At 42.1% G+C, this 18791-nt stretch overlaps 1 protein-coding gene across 2 annotated transcripts in view; it reads right to left on the bottom strand.

Moving 5' to 3' along the window:
* The window catches only part of col4a2 (collagen, type IV, alpha 2), a 53170-nt gene that overhangs the window by 3740 nt on the left and 30639 nt on the right, over nt 1-18791 (bottom strand). The window contains exons 5-45 of one of the 2 annotated variants that reach the window (XM_062402664.1): nt 12240-12374; nt 12102-12146; nt 11885-12001; nt 11731-11799; nt 11563-11598; nt 11422-11475; nt 11297-11332; nt 11119-11160; nt 10154-10231; nt 9967-10011; nt 9810-9851; nt 9680-9715; nt 9543-9587; nt 8324-8387; nt 7560-7673; nt 7324-7473; nt 7127-7198; nt 6894-7045; nt 6693-6765; nt 6483-6589; nt 6032-6215; nt 5704-5748; nt 5336-5410; nt 5158-5256; nt 4814-5035; nt 4515-4676; nt 4241-4411; nt 3979-4122; nt 3744-3869; nt 3468-3649; nt 3218-3281; nt 3034-3108; nt 2834-2941; nt 2596-2703; nt 2424-2495; nt 1640-1765; nt 1423-1539; nt 1073-1234; nt 540-638; nt 294-440; nt 86-202 (exon numbers count right to left, since the gene is read on the bottom strand). In XM_062402664.1, the coding sequence (XP_062258648.1) occupies nt 86-202; nt 294-440; nt 540-638; nt 1073-1234; nt 1423-1539; nt 1640-1765; nt 2424-2495; nt 2596-2703; nt 2834-2941; nt 3034-3108; nt 3218-3281; nt 3468-3649; nt 3744-3869; nt 3979-4122; nt 4241-4411; nt 4515-4676; nt 4814-5035; nt 5158-5256; nt 5336-5410; nt 5704-5748; nt 6032-6215; nt 6483-6589; nt 6693-6765; nt 6894-7045; nt 7127-7198; nt 7324-7473; nt 7560-7673; nt 8324-8387; nt 9543-9587; nt 9680-9715; nt 9810-9851; nt 9967-10011; nt 10154-10231; nt 11119-11160; nt 11297-11332; nt 11422-11475; nt 11563-11598; nt 11731-11799; nt 11885-12001; nt 12102-12146; nt 12240-12374 (4117 nt within the window). The remainder of the gene's footprint in view (nt 1-85; nt 203-293; nt 441-539; nt 639-1072; nt 1235-1422; nt 1540-1639; nt 1766-2423; nt 2496-2595; nt 2704-2833; nt 2942-3033; nt 3109-3217; nt 3282-3467; nt 3650-3743; nt 3870-3978; nt 4123-4240; nt 4412-4514; nt 4677-4813; nt 5036-5157; nt 5257-5335; nt 5411-5703; nt 5749-6031; nt 6216-6482; nt 6590-6692; nt 6766-6893; nt 7046-7126; nt 7199-7323; nt 7474-7559; nt 7674-8323; nt 8388-9542; nt 9588-9679; nt 9716-9809; nt 9852-9966; nt 10012-10153; nt 10232-11118; nt 11161-11296; nt 11333-11421; nt 11476-11562; nt 11599-11730; nt 11800-11884; nt 12002-12101; nt 12147-12239; nt 12375-18791) is intronic. The other variant, XM_062402665.1, reaches the window with a different exon arrangement.

Here is an 18791-nt window from a genome sequence, read left to right as displayed (position 1 = left end):
CGCTTCTTAATTCTTCACCTACTTTAAATCTTTTAATCCAGGCTTATCGACCTAATCCTAAACTGCCCCACAGCGTCAGACGCACCTTCCATGCCCTGCAGACCGGGGTGGCCCATTTGTCCAACCCCTCCACGAAATCCAGATGTTCCTGGTGTTCCACTGATCCCAGGCATGCCCTTCTGCCCAATGGGTCCCATGAAACCTGTAGAGTAAGCAGTGATGTGGATGTCGCTGAGCAGGACGTTTCTCACACAGAGATGCTCAACAGCAAGTGTTTAATGAGAATAACTGACCTGCATCACCAGGAGGACCCTGTGGCCCTATTTCCCCTCTCACCCCCACCGGTCCATTGAAACCCTGTGGTCCCGCAGGGCCCCTCTCTCCTGGGACTCTGATGGGAAAGGGAGCAGGGCCCTGGCTTCCTGGGTACCCACGGTAACCTGCAGCAGGGATGGATTGTGTAAAGACAAAGACTAAAGTGCACATATACTGCAGATATATGATATCCATTGAGCAGTATACAGTAGTGCCTAATTTACCTGGTTCTCCAGTGTTTCCTTTTGGACCAACTGGTCCTCTTTCTCCCTTCACTCCATTATGACCAGGAACTCCCATCATCCCTTGCCCTCCTTTCACACCTGCAAGAAAAAAAGCACATCAAGACTTTGCAGAGAAGATTGTAAATTTTCATATTTGCTACTTGACTCATGAATTGTAAAACATTGACACTGCAACTAATTGTATTTTAACCATATTATAATTATAATATTGTAAATGATTATGTTTTATTAATTTTGTTTAATGTTAGCAGCCCTGTCCGTCGTGCACCATGAACTCAACAAAACTAAGTTCTGAGGTCTTAAGGTTTGTTAGAATGTCAAAGAAACTCATCTCATAGGTAAACTGCAAAATCACTTGCCTACTGCCATCAAGTAGACATACAATCAGTGATAGCTTGTTCAGTTTATATATAAACATTATTATACTGATTATTTATTCTTTCACATCATATAACATCCAAATGGCATAGACTATAATATATTTCAGAAAAATATTCAATATTCATCCATACCTTTCTTCCCAGAAACACCATTAGCCCCCCTGAATCCAACTGAACCTTGATTTCCTTTGGATCCTTTTAAACCATTAACTCCAGGAAACCCATTATTTCCTGATATGCCCTTTTCTCCAGGTGGAGCGTCCAGGCCGGGAAATCCTCTTGGTCCAGGGAAACCTGAGAAACAAATAAGTTAGGTTTGATAAATACAAATAAAATGACCAAGATCTATTTTGCAGATTCAACAAAGAAATATTATATTATCTATTGAATCACAAGGATGAAAAAAACAGATGTGCCAAAGTGATCCCTGGTCACTTGGATTGACGTTTCCTTTGACTACAGAATCCTGTTCATTTTCTTACCTGGTAATCCTTCCCTTCCTATAAAACCAGGGTCCCCTCTCTCTCCTGGCCCGTCTGGGATCCCATCTGGTCCAATGGGGCCCCGGAATCCTGGTGGCCCAGGATGACCCTGGTCCCCTGAACAAATGAAACAAGGGATGGTTACTAAGTCTCAAAGTGGTCCGAGCACATTGCAGCATACATTATGAAACGTGAGTGTAGCAGAGAAGGGGCTGACCTAGAGTTCCCTGGAAGCCTTTCAAACCCGCCTGTCCTGGAAAGCCCGGTTGGCTATTAGGGTCACCGCTCTCTCCCTTTGCTCCTTTGATTCCGGGCTCGCCAGCTGGTCCGACGATATCCAGACCTAATAAGAGTATCAACAGAAAAAATACACATTGCCCTTAGAGGAAGAAATATTTTGCTCATATTCAGGTTCGTCATATTGTCCACTGCTGCAGCACCTCTTTTCAGCCTCTGTCTGAAACACTTGGTCTAAGGTAATGTCTCTTTAAGCCCCTCCCATCCTGATAAAAAGCCCAGTCTGCTCTGATGGTCAACTGGTCCACTCTATTATGATTGGTAATTTGCTACCAGGGTGCGTAGGAAGTGTCGGCCTCCTATCTCGCTTAACCTGGCTTTGTTAAGCGGCCTGTGAGACCAGCCCAAGGTGTGCATTATGCAAATGTGGAGCATTCTATCGTTAGGTTACGTCATAATTCCTGAATTATCAGCAAGCCTACTGATGAGGTGTACGAGGGGCTTCTCCTTTACTGTGGACGTTGGGCTTTATAATTCACAAAACCTATATAACACACTTGAGGAAAAGAAAATCAAAAAAAGCTCAACATGTTTCCTTAAAGTATTTCTCTATAAAACTTAATACTCATAACTAAAAAAGGGAACAGTCAAAGTTAAATAAATGTAGGTTTGTAGGCAATCTATAAAAGTATTATTTTGAACTTAAAAAAATTCTAGTTATGACAAATACACAAAGGGTTTGTTTTGATAAATTCTTGTCATACCTGGTGTTCCTGGGAACCCCTTCTGTCCTTTCAGTCCATGTAATCCATACAGGCCCTTCAGGCCAACAGAACCTGCACATGTTTGCACAGATCAGATGTTGGAATATGGTGGAGCAACAAGTATTTAGTTTTAAGGGAAAAGAAAGACTGAGCACCGATCTGATCTGGTTACCTTTGTTGCCTGTGAACCCAGGAAAACCCGGGCGGCCATCTTCTCCAGGAATTCCAGGAAAGCCTTTTTGACCCTGGTTACCAGGAGTTCCCCTCTGCCCATCTGAGCCTGCAAGAAAACAAAATGCACATGGGTCAGAGTGATTACGGTGGAATTCTGCTGTAATGCGTACAATATAATTACCACTATATATCTAAAAGGAAATGTGCATAATAAAGGAGTGCATAAAATCTCTTACCTGCTTGTCCTGATTTTCCTGGAACACCTGAATAGCCCTTTTTCCCTTCAATACCATCAAAACCAGGAACCCCCCTGTCCCCAGTGTATCCAATCAGTCCTTTTTGGCCTGTAAGGAAGGTATCAAACATTAAGTATGAGAATGCAAACAGCTGCTTATCATCAACAGAGGAGAAGTAATTAAGCTGCATGAGAATGTACCGAGAACTCCTTGGAAGCCATCCTCTCCTCTCAGTCCGGTGGGTCCTGGAAGGTCTATTTGAAGACCTTTAGCACCTGTAATAGTGTTCAAACATTTACTAACACTTCAACTATTTTCGTCACAGGGATTTTAAAATTGAAAGCTAAATCCCAGATGGAGTAAAGTTTAAAATTGAGGTTGTACCTTTGACCCCCTTTCTGCCTTCTTCTCCTGTTGCACCATAGGCACCAGGACTTCCTTTAATTCCCTGAGAAGGAATACATGAATATGAAATAAAAAACATAATGACAAACGTGTCAATACATCACTTTACCTGAGATGCGGTGGGGAAAGAAATACATTGGACATGTTTTTGCAGCCACAAGTCAGAAGATCAGATGAATTTATCACTGGCGGCCACTTGCATGCCTTATCTCAGCATTGTTCCGCTCACCTTGTTTCCCAACATTCCTTCAAAACCAGAGATTCCTCGATTCCCAGTAGGGCCTGGCATTCCCTTTATCCCAGGGAGCCCCTGTGCACCTGGATCACCGTAGTATCCTTTGTCATTGCTGGGATCTCCAGGTAAACCATGAGTTCCTCCGCTGCCAGGGAAACCGTGAAAACCCTTAGGACCTGGAGGACAGAGTAAGATGTGAGGAAGGGAAGCCTGGGATGACAGAGATGCTGACAAGGAAAGAGTTGCTGATGTCAGGCTGTAGCTCTGCACCTCTTGGCCCGATGAAACCTTGATTTCCTCGATGTCCGCGGTCTCCCTTGACACCCTTCATGTCAACAATCATCTTGGCAGGGATCTGAGGCTTATCCCCTGATGGACCACTCACACCACGTTCACCTGGAACACGAGGGTGACGAAGAAAGAGATGCTAAGTTTATATGCAGGTCTCAACAGAAGTCAGCAGACTAATACTTTTCTTGAATCACAAATATTGATTCAGTCTCACCCTTCAGTCCACTTTGACCTGACACTCCTTTTGGGCCGACCTGGCCTGGCACTCCAGGTTCTCCTTTAAGCCCCCCGAAGCCCTTCACCCCAGAATAACCCCTGCTCCCTTCGAAGCCTGACATGCCAGAAGATCCTTTATAACCTGGGAAACAAAAGGACCACAAGTAAAAAATTAAACATAAAAATCATCATGATATTTAATTTCAATATTACTCAACGTGGTAATGTCTAGATTATCAAATCAAATATGAGGAGCACACCCTTCATTCCTGGGAGTCCTGGGCGTCCATCTGGACCTGGCTCTCCAGGATTACCAGAGGGGCCATACTCTCCAAGGACACCGTCATCACCGTACCCCCCAGGCATTCCTTTTAATCCGATGGGACCTGGAGGGCCTGATTCTCCTTCACTTCCCCTCTCTCCAGTGAATCCTGAGCAGGTTGATGAACCATGATAACACACGAAAAAAAAGGTGAGAAGTGAACAGGAGCATTTCTGAGAGAGGGTACTGTGCGGTTGCCATCTTTGCCTTACCTGGCTGTCCAGTAGCACCACGAGGCCCAGGTGGACCTGCTTGCCCAGGGTCACCGGGGTAGCCATACTTGCCAGCAGGCCCAGGCCTCCCTTGCTCCCCCTGCAGTCCTCTAGGTCCTCTCTCTCCTTTGAAGCCAATCATTCCAGGCATGCCACCCATTCCTGGTTTGAATGGAAGAACAAGAACAAGAGACAACAGCTCTCAAATCCTTAACTATCCCACATTTACTGAAGATAAGGCAAGAAGTCAAACTAATACAGGTAGGGGAAATAAACTGTTGAGTTTGAACATCACTAACCTGGATATCCGGGATCTCCTTGATTCCCAGTCTCGCCCTTATTTCCTTGAACCCCAGGCAGCCCAGAATCACCTTGGCCTCCAGTGGAAGCCCCGAAGATCTCTCCATGCAAACCCTTCTCACCCTGTCCACCGTGTCGCCCGGGCATACCGGTTGAACCAGGGACACCAGGTGAACCTTTGCTGCCAGGAAATCCAGGGTCACCACGTGGGCCGGCAAAACCTTTAATGGAAAACCATTAAAACGAAAGAAAACAATCAGGATGAAAGATGAAATTCAAGTCAAAGTTCAGATGTGGTTCTCTCTATCCAATGATTGGCCAGTGTCTTCTTGTCATTCCGTACCTGGTGGTCCGATACGGCCACCTACGCCTGGCTCTCCTGTTTCTCCTTTCTCTCCGTGAACTCCAAGTATGCCCCGTGGTCCTTTTTGGCCTTGTAGACCTGGTTCACAAAACATAAAAAATTATTCATAGACATTCAAATGCAGGAAAAACAGAACAATATTTTGTTGTTGAGTTACCTTGGACACCTGGTAATCCAGGGGGCCCTGGAAGTCCAGGCTGCCCAGGAGGTCCTGGAAGTGCATTACAAGGACCTGAAAATAAAATAACAGAAACAGAGTCTTCAGGGCAACAGCTTGGTAAAAGTGTTTGTTTATGTGTGACTGTTTTATATAAAACTATTTTGATGGTTGTCTGCTGCCCAGCGTGGTTTGTATTTCAGAACATGATGTTATCATTACATTAGCTTGTATGTCAACACACTCACTCTCAAATTGTCAACAATTAAATCATCAGGCACACAAGTCAAATAACAAAAAGGCAAAGCTGTTATCAGAGAGCTGTTAAAAAGGAAGCAATAAGGTGAAAACCTTATTAGACCAGCTACCTGTTACATCCACCTGTCCTCCATCTTCTGTCGGACTACAGCTGCCTTTCAGTTGCAAAAGAGAGAGAATGAAAGAGAGAGGCATCCGGAACCAGAGTTAATCAAAAGCACAAGCATTATCTCAAACCAGCTCAGCTGCAGCTGGTTTGAGGGATGCGTATTACGTATTACAAAAGAGAGAACTTTTAGACAGTCATAGTGAAATCAAATATTTAGATAGAAAACAGTTAAAAATCATTGTAAAGTGGTAAAAGCCTTGAAGGAGAAAATGTGCAACATGTTTCAGACTTGATGAAAAGGAAGAAGGCAGCGGTCAGCTGACTCTTACCTGGACTGCCAGGTGTTCCAGGAACTCCAGGATAGCCTGCAAGACCGTCATCACCAGGTAAACCACGCTGGCCTTTGAGGGCACCAAGGACGGCACCTGGCTCTCCCCTCGGTCCGGCTACACCGGGTTCACCAGGTAGACCTAGGAAACCTTTGTCTCCACGTTCTCCCCAGGGACCTTCTCCCTGTACACATGAACCAGTTATACCAGTTATCCACAAGCCTCCTGTGGACAGGTGTTGTAAACTAGCATTTATGCTAATACACTGTAAACAATGCATCTGGTTCGTCCAATGACATTGTCATCTCCATGTCCAAATAAAATAAAATCAATACTGTGTCTGTTTCTGACTCTGACCCTATTCACATAATAAGGCAATTGATAATGATTTTAAATATGATGAGTATGTTTGATGTTACACTGTCATTATGAACATGACTGATGGACTCACCGGAGGACCTCGGCTCCCAGGGAAACCAGGTAAACCGTTTAGGCCTGGAACACCTTGTGCTCCCGGCTCACCGTCTCTTCCAGGATCCCCCAGATCTCCAGGATATCCTGCGTAGATCAGACACAAATACACAAAGATATATATAAACCATACAATCCTGCATCAACACATGTACATACAGTAGACACACACATAACATGTAGACTGCACCTTTCTGTGTGGCCACACTTGCTTTTCCTTTTTGGCCTTTTGGCCCCGGTTCACCTTTGAACCCACTAGCGCCCTGTAAGACATCATATTAAAGAGTGAGGGAACAAAGAAGAATGGAAAATGAACAATAGGAAATTATTATGAGGTTATGTGATTTTTATGTTCTTTTTTTAAATACAGTTTTCATGATTTGTCTCTTACGTTGGACCCGTCCTCGCCCTGGGGACCTGGGTCTCCTGAATCACCCTCCTGACCAAACTCTCCCGTCATCCCAGGATCACCTCGATCCCCAGCAGGGCCGGGTGGTCCCGATGGAGAGTTTACAACACTGCACTCACATTCTCCATGGTCACCTACAGGGACCGTCAGATATTATCAATAATTCATTAGGATATGAACAATCATCATTAGTTAGGACAGTATGGTTACAGCACCTTTCCCTCCTTTATAGCCTGCGTTGCCGGGCCTCCCTCTCCCGCCTGGAGCCCCCTTAAAGTGCTCTTCCCCTGGAAACAAACATAAATACAGTTAAATCAATTTCAGGAAAAAGGAGAAAACAACAAAAGATACAATATATATAAAATTTACTATGAGAGTATCAACACAAATGCACAGTAAACCACTCTCTCACATGTGTGTGTGGGTCCGGGAGAGCCCATAGACCCTGGGCGCCCCTTGGCTCCTGGGGGTCCTACACTGACTGCCGGGCTCCCTGGTTCCCCATCTGGGCCCATCTCTCCTTGTTCCCCCTTTATGCCAAATGGCCCGAAAAAGTCCCACACTGAGAGGAACAAATGGAAGAAGGTTCAGTGTATTATGTGGATCAAAGTGTGAAGGAATCTCTTTGTTTAGCTTTAGCTGAATGACCTTGTTGTTGTGTGTCAAAGGCAGGACGTCCTGGGGGTCCAGGGAGGCCTTGATCTCCTATTGGGCCCCTCTCTCCATGTGGACCCTGCTCACCAAGGGGACCCGGAGGTCCAGCTTTTCAAATCAAAGCAAATGGAATAAAAATATTTGTTAACTGCAACAGGTAACATCAACTGCATGAATCCATTCTTTAACCCATAGCTCTCTATCAGATTATAGATGACAGTTTATAAAGGGTTTCTAAACCAATGTAGCTTTATTTGAGGATGCTGTAATAAAAATAACAACACAAATAATAATAACTGTTGTGGTTATATCATAATACCAGATTTCTTATCTTCAGCTGTCACTAGGTTTCCCTAAAAAATACCCTTAATTTATACCAAAAGCAATAACTTTTAAGTCATACATTTTTATGTTCACTTCATCCAGCTGCTCCCCTGCACCACCTGGTCTGCGTACTGTCAGGTGATGCCCCTGCAGGACAAGATGCTCTATTGTTCCTCAGGATCACGGAGTCTCTGATATGAATTTGAATAACCTTCAGCAAGTCCATATTCATCTCGAGCACCTGACTCGCAGTGGTCGGTCACAGCTGAACTTCAGTAATACCCCAAATTTCCCTCCAAGAGTTTCACTTCATGTCAGCAACAACTTGTTAAAATAGCTTTTACTGTCGTACTGTGTGTGTTTGTGCGTGTGTGTGTTTATATCTGTTTCCTCTTCTCTGTTGGCTCATTGTTTTTGTGTATTAATCCACGTACCTGCTGGAGACCAAGGCCATGAGGATCCAGATGAGATCAGCTCTCCTGGTTCACCTCGGACTCCCTGAGGCACAAAGTTAACGTCTGTGTCATTAGACTGTGTGTGAGCACAAAGGTGAGATGTGGACACACTGTTTGAAATTGACCAACACACATATCCTGTTGCTGCAAAGCGTTGAATCACTATTCTGTTTTTCCTTTTTTAATCTCTCTGTGTTTTGTCTTTTCACTTCTTCAGGGTATGTTTTACTGGATTCACTGGAAACATTTGATTGTCTATTTTACAACATTTGATGACACACCTGAGGCAATTACTGACATCTAGTGGTGGGAAATAAACTCAATTTTTTCTTTTTTTGAAAGACTCCCAGGAATGAAGGGTGTGCTCCTCATATTTGATTTGATAATCTAGACATAACCACGTCGAGTAATATTGAAAATCAAATATCATGATGATTTTTATGTTTAGTTTTTTAATTGTGGTCCTTTTTTTTAATATGACACAAATTCTTGTGACAGGATCACATATATATATTTAGCAGATGCTTCTTCAAAAATGTCTGATAATAATGAAATATTCAAACGGCACACACGATGTTGCAACCTCAACTTTACATTGGAGTATTTTTGGTATCTTGTGCGTCATTAAACACAAACACTTGACATCTGTGAAAATTTAAAATTCTCAGCTAGATCGTAAAATATACTTATGTAGGTTTTAACAAAGCCATCACGAATTTTAAAAAAACGTCCAGTTACTCAAGTAAAACTTACTCTACGAGTAACAGTCCTGCATTAAGCCATATCAGCAACATAAAGTATCAAGAGTTAATTATGTTTAATTCAGAAAAATGGCTCCTGTAATTATTAAAGTACAAAACTGGATTATTATCACAGATGCATTAATGTAGAAGTAGCATTTTACTGTTGTATATGGTTGAGGTGGAGGTAACTGTTAGTTATTCATATCGTTTATAGGTAGTTTGATTTGTAGCATCATTATTTATAATTGAATGGGAACGAAGAGGAAAGCTACATGAAACTTTACAGTGGAAATATCTCAGATTTTTATATTGAAGCACTTGTGTAAATGTACGAATTTACATTGTCATTATTGTCTTTCAGTGATAATCACATTACTATTTTAAATGTACTTACTTGTCTCATCAAGTTGGAAAAAGGTTTGAGACGTAAAATCACAATCAGTTGCTTTTCTCACCTTATATCCATCTCTGCCTCTTTGTCCTAAATCGCCAGGATCCCCCTGAACCAGAGTTTTCATTCATCAGGTTATAAAATTAAATTTTATTCAAATTTGATGATAGAATAATAATATAATCGTTCACACAGACATACCCTTGGTCCAGGTCTGCCATCAGTGCCAGGTTCACCCTGGAACAGCATTCAAAAACAGCATTAACAGCACGTAACATGTGGATAGAAGACTGAGTTTTGCTGAAATGTAAAGAAATTAAAGTTTGCTGACCCGTGATCCAATGAATCCCATTACACCCGTTTCTCCTCGGTTCTGAGATCAAATCAAAAAGCAAACGTCAGTGCCATGGTGACGTGTGAATCTATTAGTGCATGTGAGTATGAATACATATAAATGGGTAAAATCATTCAATGAGCCGATTACATACCACATCTCCGCTTTCTCCTTTCAGACCTTTTTCTCCAGGACTTCCCTACAATAAAGACAGTTGAGTGTTTTTGTGGGACATCACTGTTTGCGTCACTTCAATCCATAGTTGTTATTTCAGAGGCCACATTTCAGTGTGGTTACAGCAGGGTAATGACTAAAGCAGCACATATTGCTGATGGACAGACCTTGATTCCATAGTAGTCTGGGGGCTCAGAATAAGGATGAGTGGAGTTCCCTGGCTCGCCTGGAGGTCCTATGTCCCCCTGTAGTGAGAAGTAGGAATTGCCACAAAAGTCAGCCAACTCAGAGAGAAACAAATCATCATCGGCCAACAAGTACTAACCTCAAGTCAAAATAACTCTTGTTCAAATGCTACTGTTGTGTAACAGAAATATAGTAGGTAATCTTCAGAAAGATGTCTACTGTGACTGACATATTATCATGAATCAAATTACTAGATTGTAAATACTGATGCAGCAGCAGCACTTGGGGAACTTAAGGGAACGTGACATGATTGTAAGGGCCGAAAATAGCAACAAAGTAAAAATATTTGATATTTAGGATAGCTACGATTGTATAATATTGGATACTGACATTTTTAGCAGGGAAATATCTTTAGTGATACTAATAACGAGGACGTTACATTTTTGTATCATTGCAGGATATGGTGTTTCAAAATTTAGGATAATGCATTGATCCTGATGAAAAGAATCACACATGTTTAGGGGACTGATATTTATGAGTGTGTGCAATTTGGTGCAGAATCAAATCAACACAACTTTGGATCTAAATTAAAAAAGACTTAGTGCCACTGTAGTTTAGTAATTTTTTGCAGTGGGGAAGATGGTTGGAAAACAATGACTTTATCTTTAACAGTGTGATGTATTTCATGAGCTTATCAATCAATCAATCAAATTTTATTTGTATAGCCAATATTCACAAATTACAATTCAACTCATAGGGCTTTAACAGGGTTATGAGTTTTTTAATGTAAAATGTATCATAATTAGTGTGGTTAAATAAATAAAGTAATGCATAAGAGCATAGAAAATTGTACTTAAGTACAGTACTTGAGTAAAAGAACTTTGTTGCGATGAACTACTAAAAGTCGTATGAATGACTTTGCATTTGTACAAACATGGCCACTCACATTGTCTCCTCTGATTCCTTTAAACACTTTGGTCATAGTGCCCTGCTCAGAAAAACAAAAACACAAGTGAGGTTGTCTTCTTACATTTGCTAAAGTTCACTGATTCCATGCAGGGTTTACCGAGTCGTGCAAAAAGTTAGAATTTTGTTGTGTCATATTCCCGTAGTCTTTACGTTACCTTTGGTCCACGTGGACCCGGAGACCCTGGGGGACCCTTTCAGAAGACAAACAACAGGATTCTAATAAGCACTTTATATCATAAAAGATAAGGTTTCACAATCTAAAAGAATTCACAAGTTTTACCTTTGGTCCTGGGAAGCCTCTGTTGCCCTCCCATCCTGGCTTTCCCATAGGCCCCTGACAAAAAACACATGAAAGACGAAGTCAAATGGGAGAAGTTGCAATGTATGTTTTAGATAATTCATTGGATTGAATTTATCTTACAAATATTCCGTGCATCCCTGGTGTTCCGGCATCTCCCTGCAGATGGACGATTAAAGAGTTACGATGTAGGCAACATCTGTACGACTTTGCAGCTATGTAAAGGTATAAATGTCATTTTATGGAGCCAGGTGTCCTTCAGTATTAAAGTAATATGTGGTGTGAACTCACCCTGAAACGCTGCATGTACACACTCAGCTCCAGCGAGTCTCCCTTCTCTCCCTTCCTGCCCGATTGTCCCTTGGAGATGAAGAGCAACGGTCAGGAAGTCAAACTCTATGTGTTATACAGATCTCTATCTAGACAGGGTTAGAGTCGAGCTTACAGGAAAACCAGGTGAGCCATCATAACCAGGTACTCCTGATAAACCTGAGTCTCCTTTTGTCCCGTTGCAACCGTCTGCTCCCGGCCTCCCTCTGGGCCCAGCTTGTCCTGGGTGTCCCTGCAGCGAACGTCAAATCAAAACAGTCACATCCAGAAGAATAAATGAGAAAGTACAACGACATGATCCTGCTTTCATCCAGACTGGTGGATGGACTTACAGGTATGCCATCGTTTCCAGAAAACCCAGGAACGCCGGTTTGTCCCTGTGGAGCAACATAAATCAGGCCTTTAAAAAAAGTTTTCATTGTAGTAGATTTTAAAATATTATTCTAAAAAAAGAGACAATGATATTTTACCACGCTTCCTTTAGGACCTATGATGCCTCTACGGCCACTGTCGCCTTTGTGGCCCTTTTGTCCCTGGATGCCATAATCACCTGGTCTTCCAGGAGGCCCTTGTAGACCCTGGGGACCAACAGGCCCAGGGTGACCCTGATGTTCGGAGGTTAAAAAGAAGAGTTGATTAACTTCATTTCAAAGAAAGAATATTTTAATAAAGTATCACCCTCTGTACATGACTTACATATTCATTTGATGTTAACTTTAATCTGAATGAAAACTTTAATTAATTAATCAATTCCATTGTAATTTTTTCTCTATCAACAATGTCATGAGTGTTGTTTGACAAAAGCCAGAATGAAGGTGGAGAGATCCCTGGTAAGAAAACAATGCTTACTTACCTTTTGATGAATTAGAAGATAATAGGAATAGTGTTTATTGAGGGTTTAGAAGCAAAACATCACAACAATGATACAAAAGAAATGCAATCATTCATTTCACAAGTTATCACGGATTGCGTTTCATGTGATTTTCTGTTTCCGTCACAAGGGGGAGACAAACACTTTTACTTTTCTCTCCATCAGCGCTCCTCGCTCTCTATAGCCACCCAGTGGTCACTTGCTATATTTGCAGGTGTTACCTGTGTAAAAGCTGCCACGAGCTTCAGAGGGAAAAGTCAGAGAAGCATTTAATCTCCACAAAAAACATTTTCAATGTCACTGGACTGACTTCGAAGTTGTTTTAAACTTTTCTTGAAGAAACAAGTAGAAAATGAGAGGGAGGGAGGGGGGGCTCGAGGGGCAGAAAGCAGATAAGGTCTGGTGGGATGGAAACAGAATACAGACAGAGCAGACAAGGGTTGAAAAAAACCTGTGAGGATAAAGGTACTATGGGAATTTGGTGTGTTTTCATGGTCTGAGGGTTGATGGGGTCAAATAGTGGTGACCTTCGAGGTTTGGGGGCCTGACGATGTTCTTGTGAGAACCAACAAACACAACAAGGTTATACGTCCCTAGACAGAGATGCTCTCTGGGCCTTGTGATATGGAGCTTGAGCCAAGGGGTCCCAAGGGAATGAACAAAACTGCAGGGAGCCTAAACAATGTCAAATAACAATTCAAACAATCTCACAGACAAATTATGATGCAGATAGTGTGAGATTAATACAAATGATGAGTTTGCACTTAGGCAGCTTGTGCGTCCTGTGTGTGTGTGAGTGTGCAATTCGGGCCAAAAAGCCACCCATATAGCTTATTAACAGGAGGTGTGTGTTGTGTCTGTGCAGCTGCTGCCTATACGTTGCGACAACAGACACACACCAGTCCTGTGAAAACAACTCAAACGCCACATGAACAACGGCAGTGCTTTATAGTCTGTGTCGTGTTTTGTATATTTAGAAATTAAAACAACTAGATAGACCTCTGTTTATTATATATATTTGTATAGTGTCAAATCATAACATACATAATCTCAAGGCACCTAACAAAGAAGGTTGAGACCTTAAAAATGATAGAGAAACAGTTCCCACAAACAGACTTAGTGTGGGCTGCCATCTGCCTCGAACAATATATCTTGCCCATAATGGAGATCGTATCAAGACACTGGCTATAGTCAATTTACCATTAATACAAATATCAAGAAAAAAAAACTTACAGTAATATGTTTACATAGGGCAGGAATGACATCACAATCTGGATTTATTCACAATATTATCGAGGATTTCCAGTATGACAGCGCTTTAAAGCCACCTGAGATGAAACTGCAGTTGAGCTCTGTGTTGCTGCACAGAGCCGTTCTTCTTTCAGCTAAACGCTAATCATAACAAAAAGACACGTGAAGTAAGGTCGAGTATCTGCCCAAACACATCATTCTCATTGAAAGGATAATAATCAAGTGGACCCACTTTTTAAAAGACAAATGGTTCTGTCAAATTGATAGTTTGATAATAATTCACATGGAAGGAGAAGCTAAATATACAGTGGTAGAGGAGATGAGCGAGGTGGAGTGATCTTTTTCAAAAGAAAAAAAACATGTGTGTATATGTGTGTGTGGGTGTGTGTGTGTGTGTTTGTGTGTGCGTGTGTGTGGGCGTGCGTGTGCGTGTGTGTGTGTGTGTGTGTGTGAACTCCATAAGAGATCCTTGTCTAGAGCACTTCATGGTTCAGTATGTACAACTGCTGACTTTCTGCATGGCTTGAACACGGGGTCTGATAAATACCAGGCTCCTTATACAACTCATCATTTCCTTTTTCCCTCTATTCTCTCCTGAGCCAGTCCTCCCCTCACTTTAATCACCAGCCCTCCGCAGCTTCACTTCCTACTTCCCTCCATACTCCCGTCTCTTATCTGCTCAAACTACTTCCACACAGCATTTCCTTGCCCTCCCTAAACCCCTCGCATCTATTCAAACCCTCCTTTGTCAGTCTGTATTCTTTACTTTTCCCGTCTCGGCCGGGCAAAGACTAATCAACATGTTAACCTCCTGAGACAGATTATGTTGGGGGAGGGGGAGGGAGATACAGTAGAAACTATGAAAAAGTCACAGGAGATGACAAAAAGTTCAGGAAGAAGTATGAAAAGCGCGACAATTGTCATATCAGGGCTCTAACGGCACATGTGAAAGATACATGCTTTAAAGCCGTTATCCGACTGGAGATTGTCCGGGTTAGACGTGTTAAAAGTTTTTAGTTTTATTTACAGCACATTGAAACTGGCTCAGCCTTTATCGCAAAAAGCTATGGAACTCATTGTCTTTCTAAGTTGTCATCTTCATCAGCATCTTGCATCATGTACGGCATCATGTTTTCATCCTGATATTTGTATTATTTTTAAGATTTTTTCAGTTTGGCCTCCCACTCGCTCACAGAGACTTCTCTGGCCGATGTCGTGCTGTATCCTCATCTGGGCTCCCTCGGACATTCTCCACAGATTTGACAAGGGGGCCAGCAGGAGGAACCGAGGATGATGTGAACGTGAACGAGTCGGACATTTGCATTCTCACATATACAGCCCCTCGGAGAATATCCAGAGTTCAGTGCACGTCTGAAAGCAGCTTTATTGTGTAGTGGGTGGATGGTTGTGTAGGGGAGCAGAAACCATGAGTTTCCGCACCTGACATCTAGATGAGTGGAAGTTGAATGATCTTCAAACAAACACGATTCAGAGTCCCTTAAAGGAAACTGCTCACACATACCAGCGTGTCTGTTCAGGTCTGAGTTCTTCTCTGGGAGTCTTTTGAAGGCCGGTCATGACTTTACCAGGTAATGAAGCTCAGACATGTGCTTCCCTCTGGCTTAATTCTGTAACTATATCTGTCTGGGCTCTTTTATTTTTCTTCCCGTCCCAGTTGGCTCACGTCACTGCTTCAGCCTCATGTCTCGTGAGCTCGGTAAAGGCGAGCGGTGAGCCGTCAATCAGCAGTCGGATCTACTAAAGTCAGCGGGGCAGGGGAAGGAAGTGTGTGTGTGTGGGGGGGCAGAGGCTAGACGATCACAGCTGACCGGGCTTCTCCGCAAGTTCAGATTCTGGCTTCAGACTTGGTTATGCAGGTCATGAAGTCAAGCCAATTTTAGGCTCTGAATATACAAGAGAAAGTGGATTTTCAAAAATAGAAACACCAGCACTCTGAAATCTGTTCACTTCTCACCTCATCATAGGTCTTTTAAACACTGCACACAAATGCTCGCACACACACTCACAGACACACACACACAAGGTGTCGTATGATGAGACGCTGACATGCCAAATTTTTTTCCCGTTTTTTCACAGCAGGTGAATGTAAGATCTTAAAAACTATAGATACTGTCTTTCCTAAATATTCCTTTTCAAAGGCATCCATTAAATATATTAAAGGATTAACCCCCTCTTTCATATATCTTGCATGTCACTGACAACATGATCCAGCTGCACGTTTTGCAGCTGTAGGAATGTGTGCGGAGAATGTTGGACATTAATTTTGACATGGGAGATTCCAGTGTGGAGAAAGCTGGTGCCCATCAGCCGGCTGAGGTTCACAGTTTATTTCAACCAAATGCTTGAAAGTAAACAAGGTCCGGAGAGGTTGACATCTGAATGTTAAAACCCAGAGGTTCAGGTTTTCTATATTAGGTAATGTGGAACAAACAAGATTAGAGGGTCAGTTCACCTGAATAGCCAAGAAAATATAAAATAGGATTTAGTTTGTAGTTCTCAAGGGAATTAAGGACATTTTAAATAAATGAAATAAAATGTCATCATCATGTTTAGCAGTTTGTTATATAACTTTTAAGCACAGAACAGTTTCAATCAAAACACAAGTTCTCCCGGTGAGATGTGGATTATAAATCTAAATCTAAAATCTGAATCTAATACAAACACACGCCAACGCAGTTTCCTTTCCGCATTATCCTAATATTAACCTGACCAAGAGTCCTCGTGACATCTCACCCTTATCAAGACATATCTGAGAAAATCCCAGCTTTTCACAGCATAAAATGCAGAAAGCATTTTCCTCTCATTGTGTGTACGTGGGGGTGTGTTTGCATTTCTCATTCCTAAATTACAGATCTATTAAAAGTTTCCCCCGTCTGACGCCATAAATTTGATCAGACTGTCCCTTGGGTGAACGGATTTGGGAACGACCCACTAAGAACAGGATGGGAACACACAGCCCAGTGCGCAGACCTCTGACCTCAGAGTGGAATAAAATAAATCAACAAACAACTGTCCGGAAGCCTCCTCCATTATTCCATCTCTCTGCCAAAAACAAAAAAAATATAGATGACATTTTGACTCTGAAATGGAAACAGATACAGATTCAAACTTTGATTCAAAGGTGGGAGGTCAACAGAGGAAGGTTGAATGATGAATACGAGGAAAATATCAATGTTGGCTGCAACCATAACAGTGGCATCATAAATAAAAGAACAAAACCTAGTTCTGTTTTTCATGGATCCTCAACCCTGTATATACTCTGTTTGAAACAAAGCTGATTGCTCCTGTTCCAAATGTCTTGCCCTTCCAGTAGTTGTATATACTGCATCTCCTCAGAAATAACATAGAATCCAAACACAAAGGGTTGTGGTGAGATAGTACCAATGCTATGTGGTGTGTACTTCAAACTTTGATGTCATCAGTGTGGGACATGGAGCTGAGAGCGCTCCCCCACAGAGACACCTTAGTGCTTTTACACAACACTCATCATGTCATGTGTACTCACTCTAATAAACTTGTAATTCCGATAGGTGTCTGTGAGCTGCCTGCTGCAGAAATGACGACAGAGTGACGACAGTTACTGAAGAGTATTTACAGTACAAATCAATCTTTATATATACCAAAGCACCTTTCCACTGTAAAACACTACATCAAATAACTATAACTAGCAATGTGTGGTTGTATACTTACAACAACCAGTGAAGTTTCAGTCCAAATACATGTTTGTCTAGACTCGTTCATGTCACTGTAACTTTTCACCACCAAAATCGAACCAGACTTGAGATATATGCTCAAGAAGCCAAAATCCTTTGACCCGTCACCACCAAAATCGTATCAGTTAATCCGTGAGTCTAAATGGACATGTTTACCAAATATGAAAAGCCTCTGTCAAGTTGTTCTTAAGGAATCCTGTTCACAAGGAAAAGGGATTGGCGAGATCACAGTGAACTTGACCCCTGAGTCTAAAGGAAACTCACAAGTCCAGTCACAGACACTGAGGTGTGAAAATTATTTCTAATAAAACTGATTTAAATTGGGCAATAAATTAATTGACAAACCATAAAATTGTTTCATTTCTAAGACCCTACATAAAAGCCAATTACTACTCTGAACTGCTTCATTGTAGTGGAATGGAGGGAAGCAGGCAAAGTAGAAAAGAACAAATGAAGGAAGGAAAAGTGTGGAAAGGGGATGTAAGAGAGGAAGTGTTACAGAATGATTTAAGAAAGGAGGAAATGGATAGAACAAAAGGGAATGAATGAACCTGAAGAAAGATAGAAGAGAGGAAGGAACGTAGATAAGAAGAATATGAAGTAGGATATAAAGGAAACCTGGATTGGAAAAGAAGGGGCCAGGAAGGAGAATTGCAGCAAAGAAACACTAAATATCGCTTCCTAACTCCCACATTAGGCCTCAGATGCTTCAGTGGATTGGGTCCCACTGCTCTGCGACCCTGCTCAAATATTTTTCTTGGACACATTTCTCTTGGACTCATTTCCTGAGGATCTGCATCCGAAGCCCCGAGGGGGAAACAGAGAATCAGCTCCCCTGGATGCGTAGGGGCAATAAGGGGTTAGGCTAAAGCACTGAGAGGGTCCTCAACTGGAAGCCCCTGAGGAGAAGCCAGGCAGACCAAATAAACATGTGCAGATGATGTTTAGATATCTATTAGAGTGTGTTTAGATCTCCTGGCTGTGGTCAGGGGGGGTCAACTTTCTTAAAATCCTAGAGGATGAGGACGTACAGGCAACAGGTGGGACAGGAAGTTATGAAAAACGGTCTCTGCTGCCATGGAGACAAACCTCAAGGCCATATTCTTTTAAAACATCACTTGAACTAAGTCTCAGCTGCACAATGACAAAAAAATCCTCTGACTCAT

The sequence above is a fragment of the Platichthys flesus genome, chromosome 13 (assembly GCF_949316205.1).
Source record: "Platichthys flesus chromosome 13, fPlaFle2.1, whole genome shotgun sequence".
NCBI classification, from domain to species: Eukaryota; Metazoa; Chordata; class Actinopteri; order Pleuronectiformes; family Pleuronectidae; genus Platichthys; species Platichthys flesus.
This window is presented reverse-complemented; position numbering and strand designations above follow the sequence as displayed.